Raw genomic sequence first — 22,530 nt, forward strand, 5'->3', positions numbered from 1 at the left:
GTAACTGCGGTCTGTGGACATGATGTCTGACTACTGTATTGTAGCATAGAGGTAAATAGCATGTAAACAACAACAGCTGGCAAATCAGCTGCCGTTGGTAAGGTAACTGCCATTGGGAACACATTGCTTAGTTTAAGGTACAGTATTTCTGAGGACCACTTGGCTTTTGCAGTGGATGTGTTAAAACTGTAGTGTGTGTACTGCATGTTTTTCTAACTGTGTATGTATTGGACATGCATTAAAGCTACAGGAGTGGATTGTATGAGACAGCCATTCAGCTTGTTGCTCAGGAAAGGCACGAGACAAACGCATCACCCCACTGTGGCAAGCTGTCATGTGATGGCGTTCCTCAATATGACACTTTTGGGATATTCGCCTGTGCTGCACAGGCAGCTTCACACCACAGTGGATGTTTAGAGCATGTTGTCATGGCAACAGAGCTGGGATGGCCGGATCGTGCAGCACAGTGAGACAGAGGACAGTTGAGGAGGAGATGTATGTGATGATGATTCCCAAGGATCACGGTCATCAGGATTATATTCCTCCTGGGATTCTGCGAGCCATGTGACATCATCACAACATGTGAGTTATCTGATGTCATTTGGACACGAGTCACTGTCGGTAGCTCCCCAGCCCATACGGTTGGATATAAATACCCATGGTTTCAGTGAGTCTAGCCTTCCAATGTTTAGATCCTCACAGTATATTCTTCTTCTGACTCACAGATGGTGTCCCTCGTTAATTGTTCTGACGAAGGAGTAATGAGACTCTGAGGGTCGACCCTCCTGCAAACTCACACCACCTTCTGGCTTACCCTATCGCCCTCCACCCCCCGTCCCCCGCTCTCCCCACTCCCAACACACACCCTCCCCAGCGCACGTCTCTGGTTTGCTAGTTTCTATTTACCCCCCCTCCCTTACTCTCTCTCTCGCTCTCTCTCTCTCACTCCCTCTCTCTCACTCCTCCCCTTATTCCCTCAAAGCCAGCAGGCTGCTTTTCGATCCAGACCGCTTGCTACATGATCTCCTTGAAAACACCGTTGCGCATCTCTCTCGCCGCTCGATGGCTTAGCCTTTGTAGACTACACAACAAGAGGAAGAGAGATGCCAGCGCCAGGACATTGACTCCTTTCTTTCTTCTGCTTCCCCCTCCCCTTCCTTAATCTCCCACCCCTTGATCTCTACCCCCTCCCCTGTGCTCTGTCCTGTCCTGTACCCCCTTCCTCCCAACCTCCTCCTCCCCTACCTAAACCCCTGCTCTCCCTCTCACCTCGCACCCCCTTGACAATGTTACCATGCATTAACTGGCTTCAGCCTTTCCTTGCCTTGCTTTCCTCCACCTTGCTCACTCGGGGCCACAACTGTCCATCCAGCTGCCTGTGTCCGGACCACCACACCGTGGACTGCCAGGGCCAAGGTCTCACCAGCCTCCCTAGCCCCATCCCCCTTGACGTCCGGCGCCTCCTGCTCTCTGACAACTGGATTCCCTGGATCCCCTCGGACTTCCTGGTTCTGTACAGCGATCTGGTCTACCTGGACCTGAGGAATAACTCCCTGTCGGTGCTGGAGCCCGGCACCCTCAGCACCTCATCTCGCCTAGTCTTCCTGGACCTGGGTAGCAACAACCTGACAGAGATCCAGTCAGGGACCTTTGTGGAGTCCCGGAGCCTGATCAAGCTGCGTCTGGGGAACAACCCCTACCTTAGCCTGGTGGAAGAGGATGCTTTCCTGGGGCTAACCTCGCTGCGGGAGCTGGAGCTGGAGAGGAACGGCCTGCAGGGGCTGGATGTGGGGGTGCTGGAGCCCCTAACCTCACTCCGGGTGCTGCGCCTGGAGGGCAACCCCTGGGTGTGCAACTGTCACTTTGCCAAACTTTTTGTGTGGCTCACGGAGAACTGCCACAAGCTTCCAATGGGTATGTAAGCTGCTTAACAGCACGTATTTGTTTTACCATCTTTGCCTGTGCTAGGACATAGAAAACCAATCTTTTGTCATAATCCAGCAGCCCACTCGTTTCTGATTCAAACAATTTATAAGCTATCAAACCTTAAGCCAATCAGTTATAGAATAATAATGTAAGACTGCACAGTACACTGAAAGACAGATAGTGTAATGCATGTAACAGTGGTTAGTATTACATTAAATATCTCTACTTGGCCCAATATCTATAAACATATCAAAATCAAATCAAACCAAATCCAAATGTATTAGTCACATGCGCCGAATACAACAGGTTACAGTGAAATGCTTACGAACCCCAACCAACAATGCAGTTTAAAAAAATACGGTTAAGAATAAGAAATAAAAGTAACAAGTAATTAAAGAGCAGCAGTAAAGTAACAATAGCGAAACTATATACAGGGGGGTACCGATACAGAGTCAATGTGCAGGGGCACCGGTTAGTTGAGTTAATATGTACATGTAGGTAGAGTTATTAAAGTGACTATGCATAGATGATAACAACAGAGAGTAGCAGCGGTGTAAAAGGGTGGGGGGGGGAAATGCAAATAGTCTGGGTAGCCATTTGATTAGATGTTCAGGAGTCTTATGGCTTGGGGGTAGAAGCTGTTTAGAAGCCTCTTGGACCTAGACTTGGTGCTCTGGTACCTCCTGCGTGCGGTAGCAGAGACAACCTGCTACGATGACTAGGGTGGCTGGAGTCTTTGACAATTGTTAGGGCCTTCCTCTGAGACCGCCTGGTATAGAGGTCCTGGATGGCAGGAAGCTTGGCCCCAGTGATGTACTGGGCTGTTCACACTACCCTCTGTAGTGCCAAGCGGTCAGAGGCCGAGCAGTTGCCATACCAGGCACTGATGCAACCAGTCAGGATGCTCTCGATGGTGCAGCTGTAGAACCTTTTGAAGATCTGAGGACCCATGCCAAATCTTTTCAGTCTCCTGAGGGGGAATAGGTTTTGTCGTGCCCTCTTCACAACTGTCTTGGTGTGCTTGGATCATGTTAGTATGTTGGTGATGTGAACACCAAGGAACTTGAAGCTCTCAACCTGCTCCACTGCAGCCCCATCGATGAGAATGGGGGCGTGCTCAGTCCTCTTTTTCCTGTAGTCCACAATCATCTCCTTTATGGTTCCTCCTCTTTGTTTTCAATTGTCTATCATTTAAACAGCTATTGGCTATCAACCTCATCTTTATTTATTTCAAGTGCAGCTTGTTGCTCATACTACTGATAATTCTGTATAGATATGGACGAGTCAATGTCGTTATGAATAAGATCACTCTGAGACATCTTGGTAAGCATGAGAAAAGCAGAAAGATAATTGTGGTAGACTAGTGGAGAGACAGATTCAAGATACCAGATTGTGTCTGAATAATGAATGAACCATATGCCTCATTAGAGTCTGTTCTCAGATTGTGTGTGTGTTTGCACGTGTGTGTGTGTGTTTGTGTGTGTGTTTGCATGTGTTTACGTGTGGGTGTGTGTTTGTGCGCACACGTTCTAAAATCACAACAAGAAGACTGTTTATTGTTTACATCCTCAAACACTGTCCGACAAAATATACAGGGAGTAGATCACGAGTAAGATCTTCAAGATGAAAAAGATATGAGGCTAGGGCATCACATTCAATAGGATCTGAATCACTTGATAGATCATAATATACCTGCATTGTTTATTTAATTACGAACAATAAGCATTTCTGATCCACTCTATGTACTGGTACAGTATGGACAGTGAGGCTATTAATGTCTATTAAGGTTTACAGAAATCTTCCTTGTTTGCAGTGCTGACAGGTCATTGCACGCATTCTATAATGCTCACTGTCATTCTCCAGAGCTACTGTAACACGTCACATTGTATGCAGGTGCACAGTGCTGAGATCTGACCTGAGCAGACATTCTATGCGTGGAAGTCCAACTGCATGCTAGCAGATACCCATAGACTTCCAGTCATTACGCCAATGCTGGTTAGCATTGGCTCGCGAAACTACCTCTAACTTCCTTCATACTGGACACACATCAAAATGGTATCTACAAGTTCATCTGACTCTGGGGAAAATGGACAAATTCCTAAAGTATCCCTTTAACTGCTTCCCAATAGAGCTTGGCTAGTGCTACTAAATACATGTTCTTACAAGTTTATTAAGGTCTGTCCAAATGAGACACATCAATATTATTTCAGCTGGAACTAGGGCCATAATTGTGTCCCAAATGGCACCCCATTCCCTTTATAGTTCACTACTTTTGACCAGGGCCCATAGGGCTCTTGTCAAAAGTAGTGCACTATATAGGGAATAGGGTGCCATGTGGGAGGCAACCTATGTTATTACAGTACGCTAATCAAAGCAACAGGATGTTCTATGGATCATATGAGTTATCAAATTGGCACATCAACAATCTTCACAGTGGATTTATTTTCAATAGCTGTGACCTGGACTCGTGGCAGAACACAATGTTATACTAACAACATTCTGTGTGGCACATTAGCGCCTAGCCTTCGGTGAGCCCAGACACATACAGCACACACACAACCACTATGGTGCTTTCTAAGTGCTCTTCTGTTCTCCTGAAACCCAGCTATTTATTTTTGTCCTCTCTAGTGGACATCAGTTCTTGGTCTGTGTCTCTGAGGCCATATTAATTCCTGCTGTCCCTTTGAGAGGACATTTTGGACTTTTCAATGATATCACGTGTAGGGGTGTGACCTTGACAACATTATCTTCCTGGTTCTTTAAAAGATGGCTGCCGTTAAAATTAGCACATTTTATGGAAATGTGAAAAGTGTGTGTAATTATTAATTATAATTTTTGTGAGTTTGATATTCAAATGTTTTCTAGTAAGTGAGTATTTCAGCAATAGTTAAGTGAGTTGTCAGGACTTTGTCATATTTTTTTCACATTAAATAAGAGCTAAATTAGAGCTTATCAAGAAATGTCCTCTGTAGTGGACACCCGGATGCCACAACTATGTTTTTCACCTACAGTACTGTACCCATTGACTATAATATTAATTTGTGTATATTTACATCCTAATGACCACTACAGAGGACAATTTTGCACTTACAATAAAAATAACAATATTTGTTCCCACATTTTTTGTAGTTACATATATTTTTCACCCCAAACACTTATGTTATAGAAAAAATATTGAAATCCCAAACACATTTTTTTCAGGTCTCAGAAGGCTATATGCCTTATCAACTTTAGGCTCCTTGCTAAGTAGGGCTCACCCTAGAAAACCTCTACTGTATGTTACCCTAAAGGACATGTGGATGTACAGTATATTTTACATTTAGGCAGACTTAATCTTTCCCATTGCCTTGGGGACAAACTAGTTTCATGCCATGATAATCTTGTCATCATTCAGACAAGGCAGCAGACTAGAAACATGGATCGGAGTGTATATTCATTAATAAGAAATTAAGATTTGATGGATTAAACAAGCCCTTTACTCGCTTATTACTAAATTACTGACCCTCTGAGGCTTAATCACAATCAATGTGTGAACTAGAACTGTGAACAAACTGGGGGCTGGAGGGCGCAGGATAATGGATCACTTGCTGTCCGGGACGCTTCCACAGAACCATTCAATCAAGCGCAGTCACTTTGTGGAATAAGTCAAAAACTAAATTTGCTCTTGGACACTGTAATTTCACTGACCCAAACAGTAACATCTTTCTTTTACCCACTTTGCTATCTAGCATCAGGGGCATTGCTCTGTCAGTTCCTGATTGAGATTATATTGATCTGTATAGCATCTGAGAACATAAATAGACATTTACAAACTATTGAGCTTTACTCATTGAGTTTGTGAGTGCTGGTTTCACATACACATTGTAGCCTGCTCTCAGGTACTGTATCATCAAGATGCAACAAAGCTCAGTAATAGCGTCAATCTGCGATTGGGACAGCTTAAAAAAAAAAAGATATATACTCATTGATTCTTGAAGAATATAACCACTTTGTTGTTTGAACTGCAGATTGTCCCTTTAAAACACAGTAGCTGAGGATATTTCACAATGGTGCCTTTAGGTGAATGTGTGTGAATGATTCAAAGCGGTAACCTGTATAATCATACTATAGAGTGCTGTTCTCTAGTGCTGTTGAGTCAAGGATGAACAATCAGCATACATGTTTTACTACACTTCATTTAATACTGACGACAGCTTACCATTGACACTGATATTGTCTAGACCAGGGATGGGCAACTGTAGGCCCGCGGATCACCCCCCCCCCCCCCCAAAAAAACAACAACCTGGGACTCAACTTACTGTTGAGAGTTAGAATAGTACAGTACACAAGGTGCAATTTAGAAATGTGGTTGTGCATCAGCAGTTTCACTTTTTATGTGAGTCACTGATAGTCAGTCAATTAGCCCATGTCAGCTAAAATGTTTTGATTGTTGAGTTAGTCTAGCCAGCTATCTAAACTTGTAGTTATCATGGTCAAATTACCGACTGGGGGGCCCCCATTGATTTTTTTAGTCACCCTCAATCAGATATCATATTCATAATTGCTAACATTTCTCTCCACCCAATAGCAAAATGAGTCGAATTAGCTGTAAAATTGCAAATTCTTCTCTCTGCTCCATGGCAAAATGAGTAGAATTGCATGAAATTAGTTATACAATTGCAAAATCTTCTCTTTGTCCCCATGGCAAAATGTGTAGAATTGCAGCAAATTTTCTTTAAAACCGCAACATTTTCTCTACGCCCATGGCAAAATGGCTAAAATTGCAGGAAATTAACTCTAAAACGTAATTTCTTTCTTTCCGCTGTCAAGAGGGGGGCCGTTAAAATGTTTGGTCGCAAGGTGGGGGTGCTCCCCAACCAAATTTCACTTAGGTCCCCAAAAGTCTACAGCCAGCTCAGACTGCATGTGTGGGTATGGATGAGGGTATGCAGACCAACGAGTCACTGTGGCCCATCATAGTGAGTTCAGATTTTTTTGTGGACCCCAGCCACATCGAAGTTGCACATCCCTGGTCTAGACTAATGTTTCCTCACAGTATTGCTCTAAGAGTGACACACACACAAACGTATACATAAACAAACACACACAAAAGTACATGAACCCATGGATGCAGACAAGCACGCATGTACAGTGGGGAGAACAAGTATTTGATACACTGCCGATTTTGAAGGTTTTCCTACTTACAAAGCATGTAGAGGTCTGTAATTTTTATCATAGGTACACTTCAACTGTGAGAGACGGAATCTAAAACAAAAATCCAGAAAATCACATTGTATGATTTTTAAGTAATTAATTTGCATTTTATTGCGTGACATAAGTATTTGATCACCTACCAACCAGTAAGAATTCCGGCTCTCACAGACCTGTTAGTTTTTCTTTTAGAAGCCCTCCTGTTCTCCACTCATTACCTGTATTAACTGCACCTGTTTGAACTTGTTACCTGTATAAAAGACACCTGTACACACACTCAATCAAACAGACTCCAATCTCTCCACAATGGCCAAGACCAGAGAGCTGTGTAAGGACATCAGGGATAAAATTGTAGACCTGCACAAGGCTGGGATGGGCTACAGGACAATAGGCAAGCAGCTTGGTGAGAAGGCAACAACTGTTGGCGCAATTATTAGAAAATGGAAGATGTTCAAGATGACGGTCAATCACCCTCGGTCTGGGGCTCCATGCAAGATCTCACCTCGTGGGGCATCAATGATCATGAGGAATGTGAGGGATCAGCCCAGAACTACACGGCAGGACCTGGTCAATGACCTGAAGAGAGCTGGGACCACAGTCTCAAAGAAAACCATTAGTAACACACTACGCCGTCATGGATTAAAATCCTGCAGCGCACGCAAGGTCCCCCTGCTCAAGCCAGCGCATGTCCAGGCCCGTCTGAAGTTTGCCAATGACCATCTGGATGATCCAGAGGAGGAATGGGAGAAGGTCATGTGGTCTGATGAGACAAAAATAGAGCTTTTTGCTCTAAACTCCACTCGCCGTGTTTGGAGGAATAGAAGGATGAGTACAACCCCAAGAACACCATCCCAACCGTGAAGCATGGAGGTGGAAACATCATTCTTTGGGGATGCTTTTCTGCAAAGGGGACAGGACGACTGCACCGTATTGAAGGGAGGATGGATGGGGCCATGTATCGCGAGATCTTGACCAACAACCTCCTTCCCTCAGTAAGAGCATTGAAGATGGGTCGTGGCTGGGTCTTCCAGCATGACAACGACCCGAAACACACAGCCAGGGCAACTAAGGAGTGGCTCCGTAAGAAGCATCTCAAGGTCCTGGAGTGGCCTAGCCAGTCTCCAGACCTGAACCCAATAGAAAATCTTTGGAGGGAGCCGAAAGTCCGTATTGCCCAGCGACAGCCCCGAAACCTGAAGGATCTGGAGAAGGTCTGTATGGAGGAGTGGGCCAAAATCCCTGCTGCAGTGTGTGCAAACCTGGTCAAGAACTACAGGAAACGTATGATCTCTGTAATTGCAAACTAAGGTTTCTGTACCAAATATTCAGTTCTGCTTTTCTGACGTATCAAATACTTATGTCATGCAATAAAATGCAAATTAATTAATTAAAAATCATACAATGTGATTTTCTGGATTTTTGTTTTAGATTCCTTCTCTCACAGTTGAAGTGTACCTATGATAAAAATTACAGACCTCTACATGCTTTGTAAGTAGGAAAACCTGCAAAATTGTCAGTGTATCAAATACTTGTTCTCCCCACTGTACATATGCAGGTAAGCACTAGAACGCACAGGCACAAACTAAAATATAATTCCAACTATATAGCAGCATGGCAGCTGATATATATATATATATATACAGTGCCTTCAGAAAGTGCTCAGGCCCATTGACTTTTTCCACATTTTGTTAGGTTACAGCGTTATTATAACATTTAAAAAATCCTCAGCAATCTACACACAATACCCCATGATGACAAAGTGAAAACAGGTTTTTAGAAATTTTTACAAATTTTTGATACTAAAAATCAAAAACAGAAATACCTTATTTATATAAGTTTTCAGACCCTTTCTATGAGACTCAAAATTGAGTTCAGGTGCATCCTGTTTCCATTGATCATCCTTGAGATGTTTCTACAACTTGATTGGAGTCCACCTGTGGTAAATTCAATTGATTGGACATGATTTGGAAAGGCACACACCTGTCTATATAGGGTCTCACAGTTGACAGTGCATGTCAGAGCATAAACCAAGCCATGAGGTTGAAGGAATTGTCCGTAGAGCGCCGAGACAGGATTGTGTTAAGGCACAGATCTGGAGAAGGGTACCAAAAAATGTCTGTCGCATTGAAGGTCTCCAAGAACACAGTGTCCTCTATCATTCTTAAATGGAAGAAGTTTGGAACCACCAAGACTCTTCCTAGAACTGGCTGCCCGGCCAAACTGAGCAATTGGGAGAGAAGGGCCTTGGTCAGGGAGGTGATCAATAACCTGATGGTCACTCTGACAGAGCTCTAGAGTTCCTCTGTGGCGATGGGAGAACCTTCCAGAAGGACAACCATCTCTGCAGCACTCCACCGATCAGGCCTTCATGGCAGAGTGGCCAGACGGAAGCCACTCCTCAGTAAAAGGCACATGACAGCCCGCTTGGAGATTGCCAAAAGGCACCTAAAGACTCTCAGACCATGAGAAACAAGAATCTCTGGTCTGATAAAACCAAGATTGAACTCTCTGGCCTGAATGCCAAGCATCACGTCTGGAGGAAATCTGGCCCTACGGTGAAGCATGGTCATGCTTTGGGGACACCATCATGCTTTGGGGATGTTTTTCAGCTGCAGGAACTGGGAGATTAGTCAGGATCGAGGCAAAGATGAACAGTGCAAAGTGTAGAGAGATCCTTGATGAAAACCTGCTCCAGAGCGCTCAGGACCTCAGACTGGGGAGAAGGTTCACCTTCCAACAGGACAACGTCCCTAAGCACACAGTCAAAACAACGCAGGAGTGGCGTAAGGACAAGTTTCTGAATGTCCTTGAGAGGCCCAGCCAGAGCCCGGACTTGAACCCGATCGAACATCTCTGGAGAGACCTGAAAATAGCTGTGCAGTAACGCTCCCCATCCAAGCTGACAGATCTTGAGAGGATCTGCAGAGAAGAATGGGAGAAACTCCCCAAATACAGATGTGCCAAGCTTGTAGCGTCATACCGAAGAAGACTCAATGCTGTCATCGCTGCCAAAGGTGCTTCAACAAAGTACTGCGTAAACGGTCAGAAAACTTATGCAAATTAGATTTTTCCGTTAGATTTTAGATTTTTAATCATTTTAATAAATTCGATTTTTAATAATTTAACAAAAAAACATGTGTTTTTGCTACGTCATTATGAGGTATTGTGTGTAGATTGATGAAGAAAAAAACGATTTAATATATTTTAGAATAAGGTTGTAACGTAACAAAATGTGGAAAAAGTCAAGGGGTCTGAATACTTTCCGAAGGCACTGTATATAACACATCAATATAGGAAACTATGCATACTCATGTCAAATATGATGCAGTGATTTTGTTGACGATGTTAAGTCTATAGGCAGCATCAGACAATGTAGGCATACTCAACCCTTCCCCACCCCCACATCCATCACCACCAACACCGAAACCATGCGGACTCTGTCCATCAATTTACAATGTAGTATTCTGGTCCTCTCCATACCAAGACACTATGGCTGTGGCGTGCAGAGACAGGAATAGATCCAGAGACAGAGCCAGAGACAGAGAGAGAGAGAGCACTGCATATATACATAATATGACATTTGAAATGTCTTTATTGTTTTGGAACTTTTGTGAGTGTAATGTTTACTGTTCATTTTTTGTTTATTTCACCTTTGTTCATTATCTATTTCACTTGCTTTGGCAATGTAAACATATGTTTCCCATGCCAATAAAGCCCTTAAATTGAATTGAGAGCAGAAGAGACAGTGTCTGGGCTGAGCTTTGCTTGTTGTGCTGCGCGGTGAGGAGGAGAGGAGAACCACGTGACTGGAATTTCACCGAGCGATGAGGTCACTGAGTCCCTCCGCATGTGGAAAACCCCTTCTGGTCTAACTGTGACTCACCACACATATACACTTACACACACACATACATACACATGCACACACACACACACACACACACACACACACACACACTTGATAATGATGTCTACTGACTGCTGGCCACAGCAGCTACAGACACAGGCAGGATAAAATGGAAGCGCCCCAAACTGCTTTTTATTATAACATGACTGAGGTACACCATATGTGCTTTTAGATTACGTAATGTTTTATTCAAATACTTCTTTCAAAAACAGTGAATACTGATTGAAAATTTAACAAATATTTAACACTTCATATTAGTAGAATAGATTGGGTTAGTTTACAAGCAAACCAGTCTCATTGATGCCCCTTGTCATTATAAGTCAAATCATTCACAGTATAATCTATCTATCCTCACAATTTGACGATATAATTTGGTGCTGTTACATTCTTATCTGTTATAGTGTATTACTGTATCTTATTACGATATTATCAAATCACCAGAGCGCAAATATCAGTCTCGTCCTTGTTCTGCACACTTCTGTTATTCTCATGCAGTAAGAAATCATGTGACTGTATATTTTCATCCTCTCAAATTAGGGTAGGCTGCTATAATACTCATACTTTATGCTCTGCTTATGCATTCTTACACGTCATATAGCAACTGAACACAAAACAATAACAAAACCTTTTGAACCCTAACTTATAAGTGAAGTGTCACGTTCTGACCATAGTTCTTATGTGTTTTGCTTCTTTTAGTGTTGGTCAGGACGTGAGCTGGGTGGGCATTCTATGTTGTGTGTCTAGTTTGTCTGTTGCTATGTTTGGCCTAATATGGTTCTCAATCAGAGGCAGATGTTTTGTGTTGTCTCTGATTGGGAATCATATATAGGTGGCTTGTTTTGTGTTGGGATTTTGTGGGTGGTTGTTTCCTGTCTCTGTGTTTTCTCTGCACCAGCTAGGACTGTATCGGTAAGCCACTTTTGTTGTTTTGTAAGTGTTCACAGTTTCGTCTTGTTTATTAAAAATATGTTGAACACGAGCTATGCTGCGTCTTGGTCCGATCCCTGCTACACCTCCTCTTCAGACGAAGAGGAGTAAGGCTGCCGTTACATGAATAGTTTATTTCCAAAACGCTATTGCCACCAATCTTTCACATTTGTGTGTTTTCGTCAGAAATGATTGCTTATGGGTACCTTCATCTGTGTATAAAATATTATTGTTCTCAAATTTCATTATTCATAGATTTTAGGTGTATGAAAATGTTTTTTTGTTTTTTGCAAAACGCTAGCTAAAAATCCATTGTTTAGCTGGAATGGACTGTTCGCATCCTGTGTATTTGACTATGATATGTGGTAGTCTCACCTAGCTATCTTAAGATAAATGCACTTACTCTTATCCAGAGCTTGTTTCAGTATCTGCTAAATGACTAAAATGTCAAATGTAAATGTTTTACATACAGATCTGGTTTAACATGTTTTAAATGTTGATGTCACAGATGTATCATTTGCACAGTTCTTTATTCAAATTTAGTTATTTTGTACATTTGTCTGTGAAACCTAGCAGGACTACTTATAGCATTTAGCAAAAAACAACATTATTATTTGTCTCTCTGAAATGAAACCATCAAGTGATACATTTTAAACAAATACATGTCTGTCATTGAACAACCCCATTACATAATTAGATAGTGAAGAAAACACACCAATGTCTTTCAGAATGTATTTAAACAATAAAAGCTAATTTACCAACATTTCTGAAAATGGATATATAGCATTTTGTAATTAAACTCTTCAAGTGTTGTGATGGTTTTTCTCCAAAACAGACAAGATAACAATGGACAAAGAATTTAATCTGAGTAGTGTTCTTCTCAAGCACTAATGCATCTGTCTCTGTTGTATTAATACCCAGGGGTTGTTCCCCTTTAAATCTGTCATCTGGTGTCTGCTAGTAACACACTGGTTGGAGCAGAGATTACTCTCCTTCTTCTGTGAAAAGCAGATCTAATCGCAAAGTAGAAATTTCACAAATTAATGTTTGCCTCGGAGGGGTGAAAAATGCAAAGTTGGAGGGATCCAAGGTCATATCAAGAAATTACGTAATAGGGGTGATGTGTGTGTCTGTGACAGGTGTTCAGCGAAGCCTCGTAGATCAGACCAATCTCCGACACCAGGAATGTAGCTTGGCACTAAACACATGTATTTATGACTGTTAAAAGCATTGTGTTATCGCCTAGCTATAGCAGAGATGTGTTAAGACCACACACTTCTCTAGATGCATTAGGCCTTTCAGCTCTGTGTGTGTTACTGTACATGTAGGTCAGAGTTTCCCAAACTCGGTCCTCGGGAGCCCAAGGGGTGCATGTTTTGGTTTTTGCACCAACACTATACAGCTGATTCAAATTATCAAAGCTTGATGATTATTTGGATCAGCTGTGTAGTGCTAGGGCAAAAAAACAAAACGTGTACCCTTTGGGGTCCCCATGACCAAGTTTGGGAAACCCTGATGTAGGTGTTGATGTATGGTAATGCAGTCACTTGATACTGCCAAGAGACAAGCTTTTCGTAATCGTTATATTCTTTAAGTGGGAAAACTAAACAAATGATCAAATGGATGGGTTTTTTAGACTTGATGTGACTCAATGTGTGGGAAATGGTGAGACACATGAACAGGCACAGTAGCTACTACTGTAGGCGTACTGGGCTATAGCTAATATATCAAACAACTCTGAGGCAAAACAATGGCACCCAACTGTTCCCTCAGTGTCCTCACTTACTGTAAATTGTTACAGTAAGATGATATCACGGACGAGACATTTTTAGTGGATTTCAACCACAGTGCCATTCCAAACTGTATGGTCAGCATGCTTTTCAACAGTTGAAAGTGACATTGAGTGACACAGTACTGTGAGCAGGCAGGACAGCTAATCCCCTGTGTATTTATTCAGTCATCTGAGGGGAGGTCAGCTCCACCATGCATTAGATCTGAAAGGACTGGATAGAAGAATGAAGCTGTTACCTTCACTGCTACCTGTTAAGCTGTTACTTATACATTTCTAATCATTTTAGATCTACACTGTAGATCTAAAATGTAGATCTCAATTGCATTGATTTGAGTTGATTTGAGATTAGTCCATAGAGTGACTGTGTTCAAGACTGATGACATCATATCCTGCTCTCTCTCTCTCTTTCTCAGGTATGGAGGGGTTGCAGTGTTCCCTCCCCATGGATGGGAGTCTTATGTCCCTGAGCCTGCTCTCTGAGGCCAGTTTCCGGGAGTGCCGGGGCTACCTCTCTCTTACGGACATCCTCATTGTCATCTTCTCGGGCATCTCAGTCTCTGTGGTGGCCATTATAGCCAGCTTCTTCCTGGCCTCCATGGTCCACTGCTTCCAGCGACTGGGCAAAGCTGGTCAGGCGGACGAGGAGGAGGGCAACGACTGAGGTGAAGAAAAAGCATGATCTGGGACCAGATTCAGTATCACTGCAGACATAGCAGACCCGACTAGGTGCCTCAGAGTGCCAGGAAGAAGGGCAGGACAATGGGAGAGCAAGGCATGGACAACAAGGAGGGAGTATATGGCCTAGGAATTGTGCAAGAAAGCTCTTACCATGTGAATTCCTGTGCGCTGCATTGGTGGCAGTCAGCAGCACACCAGGAGGGGTTAAACCATGTTCGGAAAGATTGTGTTAAATAACCTTGAATGATACACGTTTTCTTATCACTGAAGTACGAAATGTACCACACTCTTAGAAAAAAGGGTTCCAAAAGGGTTCTTCGGCTGTCCCCATAGGATAACCTGTTTTGGTTCCAGGTAGAACCCTTTTGGCTTCCATGTAAAACCCTCTGTGGAAAGGGTTTGACATGGAACCCAAAAGAGTTCTACCTGGAACCAAAAAGGGTTCTTCAAAGGGTTCTTCTATGAGGACAGCTGAAGAACCCTTTTAGGTTTCTAAGAGTGTACGTTTCATTGATTGAACACAGCCTTACTACAGATGTAGGATTTTCATTTGACCTACACTATATTGTCACAGCAAAATAATCCTGCAGCTACAGGATTTGAACATTTAGTCCATAATGTTGCTTGATCGGTGGTTAGGCTATTAGCTGGCCAAAAGTAGGCTACATGAAAAGTGCAATACTGTTAATATAACTGTGTTACTTTGGGTCTTTAGTGAATTTATGTATATATCAAAGCTCATCTGCATTTCCTGCAGTGCAGGAAAAATCTTAGTAACAAAAGAGTGATCAAATTATGATCATAAATCTGTACCTTACTTTGGAGAGATCATTCAGCATTCTCTTGAAATCGTAGTTGTTCTATATTTGGCCTACAAACACCACCCTTTCAAAGAGGACTATTCCTCTGCTGCCAGGGGGTTCTTTAAGATCTGACTTGAGCTGGGAGGTAAAAGGACAGAGGAGGACAAGGGACCGGCACACAGCAGTCTAATGCACACTTATGTCAATTTCATTGATTTGAGTAGCAACCTACGTAACCTTTGTTAACCAAAGAACAGTCCGAATGAGAAGATTCTATTGTTACAATATAGAACACAGAAATGGGATCGCATTGATGTTACACTAAACTTTGACACAAACTCAAAAAATGCAAAAAACTAGTAAATATGGAGGGCATTGTTACAATATCTGTTTTTGGAGCACAAATGTAGCCTGACAATGTTTGGTGTTACAACACCCAAAGGAGTAGGCAAGAGAGCAGAAACTGACTGGCACTCAGGCTAGCATAAATGTGTTCTTGGCTAAAAAACAGTCACACGTTAGGTACAGTATACTATATAGAACAATATGCTAAAATATCCTGCCAATTATCACCCATAAATGTAATTATGGAAATCATTATATTATACACCTGTAAATGGACCAATGTATTTCCTTGTTTCAGGCATAATGTAACTTATTTTACATTTGACACTTATTTTACATATTAATACAGATTTTGTATTTTTTTAAACAAATTAAGTATCTTGTTTGTATGGGGATTTTACATCCGATGTGAGCGAAGTCTCTAATTCCAAGCTAACAGGGCTAAGGTTAAAATCTGTTAATTGTTTCAATATCTTGATCATCCTTGATGTTTGGGCCTAGCGGTCCTTTCCTATGTCGGCCTTTATTACGACTGGGTACTGGAGCCAACCTCAATAGACCAGCAGCTAGTAGCAGCCAGGTGAAATTGATGAATGAATGCTATAGGTCAATGATGGCATGTGTATTGTTTGGCTTCCTGAAACGACTGGGAGATCATAAATGAAAACCAGCATACTCACAGATGCTTCAAGACCTGAGTTTTGAGAGGTTGTCTGTCAAACTATATCTGTCTCTGGCGCTTGTAACCTACCAATGAGATTTGAGATCCCAAAAACAGATTAAAGGGCTTTTTTTTCTGATGCACCATAACAAAAACACATTAAAAATATAAACACGGGGTTGCAAAGTGCAATGTTACAAAATGTAAGAGAGAGAAAATGAAGCAGTAAAATAAACACATTATGCTCTGGAACTTTGCTTTTAGAACTTTTATTTCACATAACCTTTTTGTTTCTTTGAATGAGGATGTACAGTACACTGCCGACAGTGTTCAAATCATTAGGAACATCTGCTCTTTCCATGACAGACTGACCAGGTGTATCCAGGTGAAAGCTATGATCCTTTATTGATTTCACCTTAATCCACTTCAATCAGTGTAGATGAAGGGGAGGAGACATGTTAAAGGTTTTTTAAGCCTTGAGACAATTGAGACATGGTTTGTGTATGTGTGCCATTCAGAAGGTGAATGGGAAAGACAAAACATTTAAGTGCCTTTGAACGGGGGGTGGTAGTACAGTAGGTGCCAGGTGCACCAGTTTGAGTGTGTAAAGAATTGCAACACTGCTTGGTTTTTCACCTCAACAGTTTCCCCGTGTGTATCAAAAATGGTCCACCACCAAAAGGACATCCAGCCATTTTGACAACTGTGGAATGCTTTTGACACCTTGTAGAGTCCATGCCCCGACGAATGGAGGCTGTTCGGCGGTCAAAAGGGGGGTGCAACTCAATATTAGGAAGGTGTTCCTAATGTTTTATACACTCAGGGTATGTAGAATATTTGTATTTGATTGATTTAACCCTTATATAACAAGGTGTGTAAAGAACCAATTCTCATTTGCAATAACAACCCGGCTAATAAGTACACTTTGGAACCAACATTGTATACTAAACAAAATATAAATGCAACATGTAAAGTATTGGTCACGTTTCATGAACTGAAATAAAAAATCCCAGAAATTGTCTATACACACAAAAAGCGTATTTCTCTCAAATGTTGTGAACAAATGTGTTTACATCCCTGTTAGTGAGCATTTCTCCTTTGCCAAGATAATCCATCCACCTGACAGGTGTGGCATATCAAAAAGCTGATTAAACAGCATGATGCAACAGGTGCAGCTTGTGCTAGGGACAATAAAAGGCCACTAAAATGTGCAGTTTTGTCACACAACACAATGCCACAGATGTCTCAAGTTTTGAGGGAGCGTGCAATTGGCATCCTGACTGCAGGAATTTCCGTTTTAGAGAATTTGGCAGTAAGTCCAACCGGCCTCACAACCACAGACCACTTGTAATGACGCCAACCCAGGATCTCCACATCCGGCTACTTCACCTGCGGGATCGTCTGAGACCAGCCACCTGGACACCTGATGAAACTGTGGGTTTGTACAACCAAATCATTTCTGCACAAACTGACAGAAACCCTCTCAGGGAAGCTCATCTGCGTGCTCATCGTCCTCACCAGGGTCTTGACCTGACTGCAGTTTGGCGTCGTAACTGACTTCAGTGAGCAAATGCTTACCTTCGATGGCCACTGGGATGCTGGAGAAGTGTGCTTTTCGTGGATGAATCTCGGTTTCAACTGTACCGGGCAGACAGCGTGTATGGCGTTGTGTGAGCGAGCGGTTTGCTGATGTAAACGTTGTGAACAGAGTGCCCCATGGTGGCGGTGGAGGTATGTTATGGGCAGGCATTTTATCGATGACTATTTGAATGCACAGAGATACTGTGACGAGATCCTAATGCCCATTGTTGTGCTATTCATCCGCCATAACCTCATGTTTCAGCATGATAATGCACAGCTTCTGAAAAGTGTCTCAGTTCTTCTTCCTGCATACTCACCAGATATGTCACTCATTGAGCATATTTGGGATGTTTGTGATGCTCTGGATCATGTACTGTACAACAGCACGTTCCAGTTCCTGCCAAAATCCAGCAACTCAGTAAAATCTTTGAAATTGTTGCATGTTGCATTTATATATTTGTTCAGTGTATAATACAATTATATTTTTCTCTGTTAAACAAAACAAGTAAAAACAATCAATGTATGAAAATTGTTGACACTTATTGCTTGAAATAGTGGCCCACACTTTTCCATTATTGCTTTAGTCCAGGCTCCTGGATGTACACAAACATTTCAATGTGAGGAGCTGCTGTCACTGTCCAACCAAAGGACCCATATGGGTGCCCTTGACACTCAATTAAATCTGTTTCTTCGGTCCAATAATCACAGGTGCCATAATGCTAAAGCTGGCATCCACATCACACGCCACAGAACAGAGAGACATAGAAGTTTGTGGTGTTTTTGAACACTAGCTGTTCAATTTCATTTTGAAGAGCTGCCAAGGATGTTTTAATTTCCATTCAGGGCCAGGTCTTATTCCCATGTCATAACAGTACAGTAACAATTCTAGATTAACTGTACATAAAAGATTTAGTGATCATCACTTAATATAAATACAAACATTAACTATAGGTGTAACGGCTGTCGTAGTCGTTCTCCTCCTCAGACGAGGAGGAGCATGGATCGGACCAAGATGCGGATTGGTAAGTATTCATATTTTAATGGGAAAACAACAAACACTACAAAATACAACAACCAACAAACGTGACTAACCTGAAACAGTCCTGTGTGGCCCAAACACTGACACAGGAACAAACACCCACAAAACACAGGTGAAACCCAGGCTGCCTAAGTATGATTCTCAATCAGGGACAACGATTGACAGCTGTCTCTGATTGAGAATCATACCAGGCCGAACACAAAATCCCAACATAGAAAATCAAACCTAGACCAACCCACCCAACTCACGCCCTGACCAACTAAAACAAATACAAAACAAAGGAAAACAGGTCAGGAACGTGACAATAGGCCTATCATTTTCTAGGTTTTGTTTAACCCAATAACACAATCGTGTATATTGCTCTGAAGATAATGTTTGTAAAATTTCTCATTTCGTGGTATCTAACTCATAACATCATAAAAATAACATATATTCATCAAGTCTTATGCTCCATCTTGATGTTACAGTATTATACACACGGAAATAGTGCATCATGCACTGGGAGTCAGCGTGCTGTTAGAGAATCTTTGCGAAGGGAGATGTGCTGTAAAACAACTGGACGGAGTACAGTTGTACCCTGTGGGCATGGACACAAACAAAACAAATGGATCAACAGTGGGGTGTGATGTCAGAACAGACCTCCGACCAACACGCCACTGATGAAGATGAGAGTGGAGGGAGGGTGAGCCTTCCTGCCAGTGCCATGCAGCTAGCTGAGTCACCATACAGAATGGATAGAAGTAGGATGAGAGAGGAGGGGGGAAAGAACAGCAGAACATTTGGATTTTCCCGCATCCTCTGAATTCCTGTTGTCACCATGGTTACATGGCTGGAGGCCAGTTCGGAAGCCGAAACTACCACTGAGGAAGAGCTTTCAAAATTGCTACGTCACTGCCCCCCCACTGTAGCTTACACCGCAGGGTTAATTGCAGAGAAAATTGGAAGTAATGCTACACCTTTAGTGAGTTGAACAGTATAAATAATTTCTCTAAGGTCCATAAAAGGGATTGAAGTGACTTGAGGTTCAGGACACTGTAACAAAAGCCATGACAAGATTGACTGCCATAGCACCATGTCACGATCGTTATAATGATTGTACCAAAGCGCAGCGTGATCTGGGTTCCACATCTTTTTATTTCTAGGTGAAACTCACAGCAAAACAAAAAACAATAAATCTCAAAACAGAACCTGACGCTAACAATAGGGCTAACAGGCAACTATACATAGACAAGATCCCACAAAACACAAAGGGGAAATGGCTGCCTAAATATGATCCCCAATCAGAGACAACGATAAACAGCTGCCTCTGATTGGGAACCATACCAGGCCAACATAGAAATATAATTACCTAGATGACCCACCCTAGTCACACCCCGACCGAACCAACATAGAGAATAAAAGGCTCTCTATGGTCAGGGCGTGACACACCAATAAGTGACAAACTACTTAGAACCAGTTTAAGTTTAAAATCCGGTGATAATGATATTGATCCAGTACGGTGTTAATGATTGAAATCAGCGGTTAGAACAAGAAGGAAGCACGATGCCAGAGCCCACACAACCTGCATGATCTTCTTTCCTATGCTATACATTGCCAATATTTCTGATACACCTCTGTGTACACGCAATCCCATGTTAAAGTGTGATTAATGGAGCAACAGGTTGCATACATTCAAGCCTGTTATGTGCTGAAAGGGAACTTCTGCCTGTTGTAAGCTTTAGGCTTTTGTTGCACATCCATTGGAGGTGGAGGTTTTTGGGGGCGGACTGTGGGGGGTCTTGGATAGTTGAGCGGCTTCAATGCAGGTGGATTGTGTTTTTAAAAAAGGTTTTCAAGAATGCTGTTCATTGACCACAGCTCAGCATTCAACACCATAGTCCCTTCCAAGCTCATCACCAAGCTCAGGACCCTGGGACTGACCATCTCCCTCTGCAACTGGATCCTGGACTTCCTGGACTCCCTTGCGGGTCGCCCCCAGGTGATGAGGGTAGGCAACAACACATCCGCCACGCTAACTATCAGCACTGAGACCCGCCAGGGGTGTGTGCTTAGTCCCCTCCTGTACTCTCTGTTCACCCACGACTGCATGGCCGCGTACGACTCGAACACCATCGTCAAGTTTGCTGACGACACGACGTGGTAGGACTGATCACCGATGACAATGAGGCAGCCTATAGGGAGGAAGTCAGAGACCTGGCAGCGTGGCGCCAGGGCAACACCCTCTCCCTCAACGTCAGCAAGACAAAGGAGCTGATCGTTGACTACAGGAAACAGAGGGGCGAGCACACCCCCATTGAGAGCATCTTGACTGGCTGCATGACTGCTTGGTACGGCAACTACAAGGCACCCAATCACAGGGCGCTACAGAGTGTCACGCCCTGACCATAGAGAGCCCTTGGGGTTCTCTATGGTGCAATAGGTCAGAGTGTGACCAGGGGGTGTTCTAGTCTTGTATTTCTATGTTGGTGTGAGTATGGTTCCCAATTGGAGGCAGCTGATGATCTTTGCCTCTAATTGGGGATCATACTTAGTGTGGTCCTTTCCCACCTGCGTTTGTGGGATATTGTTTCGTTTTGGTTTAGTGCTATGTGCGCTACGAACTTCATGTTCGTTTATTCTTTGTTGTTTTTTGAAGGTTCACTTTAATAAATATGTGGAACTCTACTCACGCTGCGCCTTGGCCCGCTCATTATGTATACGACGAACGTGACACAGAGGGTGGTGAGTACGGCCCAGTACATCTCTGGACCGAGCCCCTTGCCATCCAGGACCTCTATACCAGGCCCAAAAAATTAACAAAGACTCTAGCCACACAAGCCATAGACTGTTCTTTCTTCTACCGCATGGCAAGCGATACCAGTGCACCAAGTCTGAAACCAAAATGACCCTGAACATCTTCTACCTCCAAGCCATAAGACTGCTAAACAAGACTGCTAGATAGCTAATCAAATGGCTACCCAGACTACCTGCATTGACCCTTTTTTGCACTAACTCTCTTGCACTGACTCTATGCACACATAATGGACTCTACCCACACACTCACATACTGACACTAACACCCCAATACACACAAACACACTACATACGCCAACACACATAACTTGCACACATGCATACTGATGCCTCACACACACATTCACACTCGCCACATGCGCTGCTGCTACTGTCTATTATCTATCCTGTTGCCTAGTCACTTTACCCCTACCTATATGTACATAGCTACCTCAATTACCTTTTACCCCTGCAGATTGACTCGGTAATGGTACTTCCTGTATACAGTCATGCTATTTATACTCATTATTGTTATTCGTTATTCACTGTGTATTTATTCCTCTATTTCAATTTTTAGAATATAATTTTTTATCTTTAAGTCTGCGTTGTTGGAAAAGGACGCGCAAGTAAGTATTTCACTGTTAGTCTACACCTGTTATTTACAAAGCATGTGACTAATAAAATGTGATTTGATTTGATTTTAACATGGTCCACACACACCGACACAGTCGTAAAGAGGGCGCCTCTTCCCCCTCTGGAGGCTGAAAAGATTTGCCATGGGCCCTCGTATCCTCAAAAAGTTCTACAGCGGCACCATCAAGTGCGTTTTGACTAGCTGCATCACCGCTTGGTATGGCAAATTCACCACCCTCGACAGCAAAGCGCTACAGAGGATGGTGTGGACAGCCC

The 22,530-nt window shown here is 42.8% G+C and overlaps 1 protein-coding gene across 1 annotated transcript; it reads left to right on the forward strand.

Annotated features, from left to right (window-relative positions):
* Positions 1-10: 10 nt before the first annotated feature.
* LOC139542668 (leucine-rich repeat-containing protein 38-like) lies at positions 11-17,262 on the forward strand. Its single transcript, XM_071348384.1, has 2 exons — positions 11-1,914; positions 14,156-17,262. The coding sequence occupies exons 1-2, from the start codon at positions 1,287-1,289 to the stop codon at positions 14,401-14,403; spliced, it is 876 nt and encodes a 291-aa protein (XP_071204485.1). The 5' UTR covers positions 11-1,286; the 3' UTR covers positions 14,404-17,262.
* The last annotated feature ends 5,268 nt before the right edge of the window (positions 17,263-22,530 follow it).

This window comes from Salvelinus alpinus, chromosome 17 (assembly GCF_045679555.1).
Source record: "Salvelinus alpinus chromosome 17, SLU_Salpinus.1, whole genome shotgun sequence".
In the NCBI taxonomy this organism is placed as follows: Eukaryota; Metazoa; Chordata; class Actinopteri; order Salmoniformes; family Salmonidae; genus Salvelinus; species Salvelinus alpinus.

What these genes read in the sequence shown, in the direction of transcription:
- LOC139542668 (XM_071348384.1), top strand. Translation starts at nt 1,287, where the DNA reads ATGTTACCATGCATTAACTGGCTTCAGCCTTTCCTTGCCTTGCTTTCC. An exon ending in CTGCCACAAGCTTCCAATGG is followed by an intron (nt 1,915 to 14,155) that starts GTATGTAAGCTG and finishes TCTCTTTCTCAG; the next exon opens with GTATGGAGGGGTTGCAGTGT.